General features: G+C 53.9%; 1 protein-coding gene across 1 annotated transcript; it reads left to right on the top strand.

The window, feature by feature from the left end:
- Positions 1-4,022: 4,022 nt before the first annotated feature.
- Positions 4,023-8,830, top strand: LOC103919825 (green-sensitive opsin-like). Its single transcript, XM_009327407.1, is given in 6 exon segments — positions 4,023-4,488; positions 6,344-6,512; positions 7,946-8,111; positions 8,234-8,461; positions 8,674-8,706; positions 8,708-8,830. Coding segments are annotated over 6 exon segments (1,080 nt in total). The 5' UTR covers positions 4,023-4,127.
- The last annotated feature ends 809 nt before the right edge of the window (positions 8,831-9,639 follow it).

The following is a 9,639-nucleotide window of genomic DNA, read 5'->3' on the forward strand; positions in this document are numbered from 1 at the left end:
GCTCCACTCAGCCTCACCTCCGCTGGGAGCCGCCGGGAACGAATCCAATTACAGGATAAAGGGTTTTCTTCCCCTCCATATGGTCTCTGTAACACTCCGGCTTTATCTTGCTTTAACCCCTTTCCTGGTGAGGGAGCTCACAAGCCCAGTGTAAGCGGCTCAGCGCAGCAGCCACGCGTGACTGCTATCTGATATGGGGAAACAAGGTCTTCCCAGGGCAGCTGGGGGTACCGGGAGGCACCACAGTATGTGCCTGCCCACGAGGGAGGAACGAGCCCCTCCAGAAGGGAGATTCAGGGCAGCACATTAAAAAACCAGCCAAAAGCCCAAAAGCGAGCTTGGCACCGCTTTGCATTCAGCATTGGTGCTTGTGGCCAAGGCTCAAGGTCCTGTGCATTAGTCCATCACCAGAATTTAAGCACAGATGTTTGCTTTGTGACGGATTTGTATTGCTTTTGCATTTCTCTACACCTTGCTTTGCAAATCATTCCCTGTGTGCCCTTGGGCAAGTCGCTCCTGTGCCTTTGCCCAAGCAGCAGTGAAGAGCTTTGCACAGGGATGGGGAGAGGCACCGCAAGGGGCTCCCGGCTGCCACCGCTCTGGGAAACCCACCTCCCCCGGCACATCCGCGAGGTTTTCTCTGCCTGTCGCTCGAGCCCAGTGAACCAACCGTATCAGCTCAGTGCAAGTTAGTTATTTGATTATAATTATCATTTCTTGCTTTACACAGAACGTGAAAGCCCAGAGCGGCTCAGGGCTCTGTCACGCAATGTGCTGACAAACAACAAATAAGAGACAATCTCATCTCAAAGAGCTTAGCAAAGCAGAAAAAACCTGCAAGAAGGAAGAAAACCCTTCCTTTTCTTAAGGACAAACACAAAGAAAGCAAGACTCTCCTCTCGCATTAAATGGCCTGAATTTTGCTATTGCCTTCTTTGTCATAGAGTCAGCATAGAAAACAATTGAGAGCTCTCTGGGAGACAGCCCATAAAGTTCCCCTGCTAAGAGACACCAAATTAAAGCCATCACTTTCCATTTCTGTGACACAGAGGGAACCGAGATTGCATTCAGGACATGTCCTGGAGGAACCAGCTATCCTTTCCGGCGTCATTTTTCTACGCTGAGTTTATTCGAGGCCTTCAGCATTGCTCAGGCTGTGGCTGACCTGCGGAAAGCTCTAAATCCACCAGCCTCGGGGTATCGACTGAAACACCAACCTCAGCTCACAGGAGGAGAAAGCTGAGTCCATGAGGACAGCTGGGAAGGGACAGACCCCTGTTAGCATGACAGCTGTGACTCAGGCTTACCTGCTCCATATTCAGCTCCCAAAAAGGGGAAAGGTCCTGGTCCAGATCTAGTTGAAGGTCAGGTGAAAGTCCTCTTGGTCAGGTTGTTGGCAATCCTCTGTACGAAAGGTTTCTGCGTAACATGCATGAAGCCAAAGTTGCACCACAGCTTACCTGAAAGAGGGAGTGGAGAGGGTTTGCACTAATCAAGGAAAAAATCTCCGTGCAAAAAATACACCCAAAACAGACTGTCATTTCACCTCTTCTCCCCATAGCTGTGCTTCATTTGTACAACTCTTTAGGAGAAGACGGGACACCACAAAGATGTGGCAGAAAGTCTCACAGAGATGGGAGGTGAAAATTACTTTCTGGGAGATGAAAATTGACTTTCCCATGAGATAACCATGTTCATATACAAAACCTTGGAGAAGCACCAGAGCTTTCAGATGCTGCTGGCACTGACAGCAAGGTCCAAGTCTGCTGAAGGTGGACCATCATAGTGAAATCTTTTAGCTGAAAAGAGTTGCTTTCTACCATGGAATTTGGGAGGGACACATTGGAATTGAGATGCACATCTGTCTATGTGTATTAGCATTTCTGGGTTCTCCTTTAATATTCAACTAATTCTGCAAAAATGTGCCCAACTTTTGTATGTCCAGAAGCCTGACTATGGCCAGGAGAGGCATGAAATACCTCCAGGGAAAGCTTTAGGAGAAGTAAGGCCATGGGACTTCTCCACAAGAAACTCTTCCCCTCAAGGAAGACCTGGACTGGGAATTTCATGACTGGCAGTTTCACAGGACGTGCAGTGAGATACCTTCTGAGAGGCACAGACATCCCATGGGGAGTCCTTGTCCCAGGGCACCTGAGGCTGATGTGACCCACTTACTCTCGCCACGTCCTAGTTCTGCTCCTCTCGGACCTGTGCAGATGGATCAGCGGGTCAGTGATTAGGACATCATTCATCCCACCCACACCCCTTAGCCTTCCGCTCCTGCCCTCTAGCTCTGAGACACTCGTCTTGCTGAAGACCTCATTCATCCAGCAAGACAGCATTGACTTTTTCCATCCACCTTGTCTTGGTGGAAGGCAGCAGCAAGAAAGAGGCTAACAGCTTACCGCATTAACAGATCAGGGCCATTAACGCCACCAGATGTCAGAGATTAATGGAAGAGCTTCACTAAGGTGCCTTAGGCAGGTCTCCTGGAGAAGGAGCACCCATGACCCAGAAGGAAGAAATGGGGAAAGAGCTTGGATGAGATGGAGCATTGGTGCTCCAAGCCGGCACCGACCCTGCTGAGAAGGGTTTCACAGTCTCGTGTGTGGTGGGATGGGGATCCCACACCCCATACTGAGTGCTGAGAGACTGGGAGAAGCTTCTTTCCATCCCACTTGCTCTCCCAGTGTGGCTACAGGCTGGTGCTGGTCTCTCTGCGCTATCTCTGGAGGGAATTCAGGACATCAGTATTGCTGAGGCTTTACCTTCCCTCCCCCGGGGCACTCAGGCGCTGCTTCTCCAGCAAGTAGTGGCACTTTGTCAGGCTGGTTTTAGAGCTGTGGCTTAAGGACCCTGCCTAAACCCTGCCAGTCCTTGCAAAGCTGCAACCCAGATTAGCGTCCCACTTGCTGGGATGGGGAGGAGGCTTGGGAGGGAAACGCTCACCACCAACTCCCTGGGAGACAGGGAGTCACAGGGCTGATTGTGCCACATCCATCCCTGCTGGATGGTCTGCTCCCTCCCGTCCTGCCAGAGATCCTTGGAGGATCAGCTGAATAACATATATCCTTCAGCCCAGAGAGGACGCAAGGCGGAGGAGGAAGTTCACAGTCCTTTGCACTCTAGCACAACCAGGGCACACGATTCAGGGTGTAACACGGGCAGGAGACCTGCCCTCAAAAGGCTGTGTTTACCAAGATTGCAGCCTTTGGGATGGGAAGCGGTTTCCCCTCCTGCCTTTGCCCAGCTCCGTGCGCAGAGGTGGCCCTTGGCCCTGTTAGCAGAGCCCGGTTTTGCTCTGTGATGGGGATGCATATCCATATCAGGCAGCACCCACATTGAACCAGGCACCCCAAGCACAGAGCAGCCAAACAGCCAGAGCCGAGCCAATGGCTCAGACCTGCAGAGCCAGGCCCAGTCTTCCCACAGTGACCTCCCCAAGGTCAGTAAAACACAGCTGGGCACTCGCCAGTCCCCAAACACTCCCATGGATTCCTTCAGCCACCCAGGGACACCCCAAAGGCTGTGACCCACTGTGGACATGAGCACAGACCCATTTCCCCATCGATCACCCAAAGCAGGCACTCCCCAGCTCGCCACTGCTCCTCCCACCTTTGCCTCTCTTCCAAAGGGCGCCCCACCCCATCCCTTCCTCTCCCCAACTCCTTAAACAATATTGAACACTTAACGGCAATTAATACGCTTTAATGCAGGTTTTGGGGCCAACTGGCTTCTTAGAGGGTGCTTAAACCATCAGCCCCTCTCAATCCCGTTGCCCTTGTCATACAAAGTTAGCTGAGCCCCTAATCCAGCCTCCCCCCGCGCTCCCTTGAGGTGGCCGAAGGGTATAAAACCTCCCCTGGCACGTGGGCCCTACCAGCCCTCGACGTGGAGCAGGGGCAGCGCACCACCTCCCGTCCCCTTGGGATTTACTGTTCTTATTAATTAATTTATTTTTTTGATTGGGAGGGGGGATCCTTTAGTTGGGTATTGTTCCACATTAGGGGGTGGGGCTTCCCTTTTTTTTTTTTTAATTGGGGTTGAAGCAAAATTAATTACAAAAGAAGAGCATTTGATTTTTAAAAAACCCTTAAAAGCAAAGCAGCTGCCATAACATTGGCAAGATGAATGGGACAGAAGGTATCAATTTTTATGTGCCTATGTCCAACAAGACAGGGGTGGTGCAGAGCCCCTTCGAGTACCCCCAGTATTACCTAGCCAAGCCCTGGAAATTCCGTGTCATGTGTTGCTACATCTTTTTCCTCATCTCCATTGCTTTGCCCATCAACCTCCTCACCCTCCTGGTCACCTTCAAACACAAGAAGCTCCGGCAGCCGCGCAACTACATCTTGGTCAACTTGGTGGTGGCTGACCTCTTCATGGCCTGCTTTGGCTTCACGGTCACCTTCTACGCTGCCTGGAATGGCTACTTCGTCTTCGGACCCGTCGGCTGTGCCATGGAGGGCTTCTTCACCACGCTGGGAGGTAAGGGCTGTGCGGTGGGAGCTTGGGTCTAAGGGCCAGGCTTGGCAGTGGGTGATCTTGCTTCTTCAGGGTTTTAAGAGCCCAATTCCACCCCTTCATCATGCTATTGGGATGGCTGCGATGCATGCAGCATCCCTCCCATGCAGAAAGCCATCTCGCATGCCGCTGTGGTGTCACAGCTTGTTGCATGGGGCAGAGCTCGCCATGCAAGGCGCTGCTTCCCTGCGGCTTAAAGACAGGGATAAAAAGAGAGATTTATGCAAGTTTGATCTTGATGCCAAGAAGCACCCATCTCACAACTAGCAGGGCAGCTGCAAGGAAATGGACGTGGGAAGGGATCCTTGTTTGCAGGATCAAGCCTGGGCTCGTCTGGCCACGCTGCCCCGTGTGCATTCAGGGGGTCTCACACCAAGTCTGCATGGCTAGGAGAGACCTGCTAGGGATGACCACATCATGCCCTTGAATCAATGTCAAGCCAAAAGCCAAAAGCCTTTTCTTGGGAAAAGGTGAAGCATTTGGAAGGGTTCAGGGAGGGAAGAGACATCCCTTGGGAGAGGGACCACTCGGGAGAGGGACCCTGCGGAAGGGGTACAGGCATGGGGAGGAGGAGTTGAAGACAAGGAGAGGGGTCACAGCTTATCTCGGGGCAAAAGGAAGATGTGGCAGCTCTTAACCAGAAGAGAAGAGCAGCAGCGTGGAGGGAAAGGAGGATTCAGGGTTGCACAAAGCTAGGGAAACCAGGCCCAGGCTTTGCAGCAATTGCTCAGCTCTTGTCCCAGTTGCACCCGATTTGGGTGCCCTTGGGAGCTTCCTTATTTCGCTTCTCAGGGACGTGAGAGTTGCTAACGCTTCACCCTGCAGAAAGTCCCCGTGCAAAACAGGGAAAATTCATTTTGCACCCTGGGCCCACACAACACCTCGTGATGGATCTGACAACTGCTAATCCTTGCTGCAGAGATCCATAACCACTGCAAGGACTTCACTTTTTCTCCCCTAAATGGGACGATTTCCTGCAACGATGCTGATCTGAAAAAAAAGAAAAAGAAAAAAGAGACGGATGGATATTCTGCAGACAAAAGCAAAGCTAAATGTCCTGATCTAAGCCAAGGACCAAGGAAGGGCTTGGTCTCGGGGTCAGAAGATCATATGGGCCTGCGCTATTTCTGATCAAGTGAGCCTGTGGGCTTTCAGGCAGCATTACTTGCCCTTCCAATGTTTGTGTCTGGTAAAGAACAAGGAGGCTCCTGTTCACAGGGAAGAAAGTTTGATGGGAAGCAGTCACTGCATGAGCAGCAGGTCTCCAGCGAATCCTAGCACAGGGTGTAGTTATCAGCAGATTATCACAGCTGGGGGCATTAGCAGGCTTACAGCACCGACTAAACACTCCCAATCCCCTGAAGTTTAATTATCCCTTATAAACACATGTGCACACATGCCCACCCACACAGCCTCCCCCGTACACCTCCCCCTGATCCAGCACTGCCGGAAGACTCATGAAATACACATTTAAAGGCATCAACAGGTTTGGACACATCTGGCATCTTTGCTGGAAATTGTGCTTCCTCGCGCCCAGGTGGAATTCACCCCCTTGATTTTTGAATTATTAAAAAACCATTATGATCCCCCTCCTCCATCACCAGCATCGGCACAGACGCTCCCCTTGGCTCCCAGACCTTTTGCGCACTATGGCCGGGAGATTCTCAGTTATTGAATAGGATGCTGGTTATCCCTTGCTGATCCCCAACCCCTTGGCCCTCTCTGCTCTTTGCTGTGACCACGAGACCATGAAGGGAAGATCAAGCCCAGAGGAGCTCTTACCACCACCGTATGGTCTCTTTTTCTCTCCCTCCCACAGGCCAAGTCGCCCTGTGGTCCCTGGTTGTCTTGGCCATGGACGGCTACATCATTGTCTGCAAACCCATGGGAAACTTCCGCTTCTCCGCAACCCACGCCATGATGGGCATCGCTTTTACCTGGATAATGGCCTTTTCCTGTGCCAATCCACCCCTCTTCGGCTGGTCCAGGTGAGTTGAAGGATGCTCAGTGGCAGCCCCGGCTGCTGTGCAAACACTCCAGGGGACAGGAGATGCACTCGTGACTCAGACGTGAAACTCTCTGGGCTCCAGGCGAGAAGGGCAATGGGGCGAGTCAGAACAGAAACGGGACCTCAGCTGTCAGTCTCACGATGGCTTGATGTCCCCTAACCAACGGCAGCGACAGGCTCAGCGTCTCCAGCTGCAATGACCCTTCACGCTCCTTCTGTTCTGCAGAGAAAGAGGGGCTTCGATAGGCATGGCTCGTCTCACCCGTGCTGTGAAGAGCCCATTTCCCTCTGCAGACCATAAAGGGTGTCTGGATGACCAGGCCAGCAGGCAAGGCTGCTCTGGGGAGGCAAACCTGGCCTTGCTGATGTGCTGCCACCCCAGCATTGCTCCTGGGAGCCCTGCAGCACCTTTCCCAGTACCCCTGCCCTACTCTCCCCGCGAGCCCATCTGTCCTGCTCCCAGCATCACAGCACATTTCAGCCCCCAACCAACAAATGCCCCCCAACTATAACAGAGGCAATGCTGGCTGCTCACACCACAAGCTGCTCACTAGGCTTCAGCAAGCGTGTCCTCCGGGCAGCTAAAGCCCAGGTCTGGCTCTTGCATGCACCCACATCCCTGGTCAGGAGCCGATGCAGCAGCCAAAGGCCACCGGGAGCGGAGCATAAGGGAGGAGCTGAGGAGATGGAGGTAATTTCTCTAATGCTGCAGGTCCAGACCCTCCTGACACCCCACTGCAGAACCGCCCTGTGGGGTCATAGCAAGCCCCTACCAGCCCTCTGGGCATGTGCAAGAGGTGGCTTTGGGGCAGCAAAGTCCCTTTACCATCCACCTGCAACGAGGCACAGCCAGATGGTCCCTCTCCAGCCTTGAATTGGGATCCCTGCCCAGGCAGCTGGTCCTTGGCTCCCAAGCAGACCTGAGCTGCATCCCTTTGAGCCAGGGCCCCTCCAGACACGGGCTGTGCGTCCCTCCACCCCGTGCAGCAGCAGGGACAAAGCCCTCAAGAGCTTGGACCCGTCAAGCTGGTGGCTCTCGTTCCCGCTCGGCATCCCTCCATCTGCAGAGGGAGAACAGGTGGCTCCCGGCAGGCAAGTGCTCAGCCACGTAGGAAGGAAATAAATAGCCCGTTCCCCGTGGGAGGGAGCGAGTGTCACAACAAACTGATGCTATGCGCCCAAGTGCAACATGTCGGCACGGCTTGCTGCCGGCCCCGAAGGAGCCACGCGCTGCAGAGCCAGCGAGGCCGGGTGCACGGGGCGCAGAGGAGAAGCCGGGGAGGAGCTCACCCAAAACACACATGCCACTCTTCGAGCATCCCCCATCCTTGGGGAATTTGGTCCTCAGGTTGAACCCCTCCCGTGTTCCCCAGGGAGGGTCCTGGTGAAGATCCTAACCTTTCTTGCTGGCAGATACATGCTGGAGGGGATGCAGTGTTCCTGCGGCCCCAACTACTGCACCCACAACCCTGACTACCACAACGAGTCCTACGTCCTCTACATGTTCGTCATCCACTTCATCATCCCGGTCGTGGTCATTTTCTTCTCCTACGGGTGCCTCATTTGCAAAGTTCGAGAGGTAACGTCGGGAGGAGGCATGGGAGGCTAACAGGGACAGGGTGGGCGGCTTGGGCAGGAGAAGGGAGGTGATCCCGGGGCAGAAAGCTGTGGGGTGCCCCTCACCACCCTCCCTGCCCGCAGGCAGCTGCCCAGCAGCAGGAGTCGGCCACGACCCAGAAGGCCGAGAAGGAGGTGACGCGGATGGTGAACCTCATGGTGCTGGGGTTTATGCTGGCCTGGACGCCCTATGCCATGGTGGCATTCTGGATCTTCACCAGCAAGGGAGTGGACTTCACCGCCACGCTCATGTCAGTGCCTGCCTTCTTCTCCCTCTACAACCCCATCATCTATGTCTTCATGAACAAACAGGTGAGATGCCCCATGTCATGCAGGGTGAGCCTCTGCCCCTTGGCTTACTGGCGTGTCTGGGGTCACCGCAGGCACCTTGCTCTTTCCCAGAAGTGGTTGAATCTCAGCCTGGGGGGAGCAGCAAGCTCAGGGGCTGTTGGGGGCTCTTGGTCCCACAGCACGTCCCTACTGGCCCCCAATGCTATCGTTCTCCGTTTCTCTCTCCTCTTCAGTTCCATAATTGCATGATCACTACAATCTGCTGTTCGTCATTACAATCACTACAATCTGTCTTCGTCCCCCTTTGGGGACAAAGACATCTCCTCTGCCGTATCCCACAGCAAGACTGAGGTCTCCTCCGTCTCTTCCAGCCAAGTGTCACCTGCATAGACCATGGACAGTTTGGACTGGGGTGACCTGCTGAGATCTGGGACCGAGACAGACACCCACGCACCCACAGTCTCATTTCATGCAGTCACTCCCTTGTGCACCGACACCCTCCCCTGCACGAGAAGTTAGCTGTGCACGTACTGCGGTAGCTTCCCCCCACTCCCACGTGCAGACCCCCAGCCCCAGGCACGCTTACTGGGGCACCCCTGCGCCCACTGGTGCAAACACAGCACCCTGAGCTCTTCCACACTGTCACAGCCCCTTGCAGAGGAGCCCAGGTCCCTTTCCCAGGTCCCAGGAGCCGGCCAGCTTTTGGGCACCATCCATGTGTCAGCAAACCCCCTTGCTTTGTTCACATCATGTTAAAACAGCAACAGTCAGTGGAAATCCCAAACTGCAATATTTTCCTCCCTGCCACTCCGAAACGTGCTCCCTGCTAGCATCCCCCTTCCCTGGCGCTCAAGGGGGTGTCGCAGAAGCATTCGGCCCTCATTTGCAAAAACTAAGTACGCAGACAAAACACTATTGCAAAAACCCCAGAAGCACAAACCCGTGGCTGGAGCGGTCCCGGCTGCCCCTTGCCAGCACCTGAGCCGGGGGCTCACCGGAGCTGTGCACCCCGCTGCCGGCACAGCCGATGGAAATCAATTCCTGTAGTCTTTATAAATCAATATAACAAATGGAGCTGGGAGCGGGCTTCGCTTCAAGCCTGACTCCCTGTATCCCCCAGACAACACTGTAGATATATATTTTTTTTGTCTTGGAACTTGTAAATATTTGCTCACATACTTTGAAGTCTCTATCTTTCT

This window comes from Pygoscelis adeliae, unplaced genomic scaffold, assembly GCF_000699105.1.
Source record: "Pygoscelis adeliae isolate BGI_AS28 unplaced genomic scaffold, ASM69910v1 Scaffold197, whole genome shotgun sequence".
NCBI lineage: Eukaryota > Metazoa > Chordata > Aves > Sphenisciformes > Spheniscidae > Pygoscelis > Pygoscelis adeliae.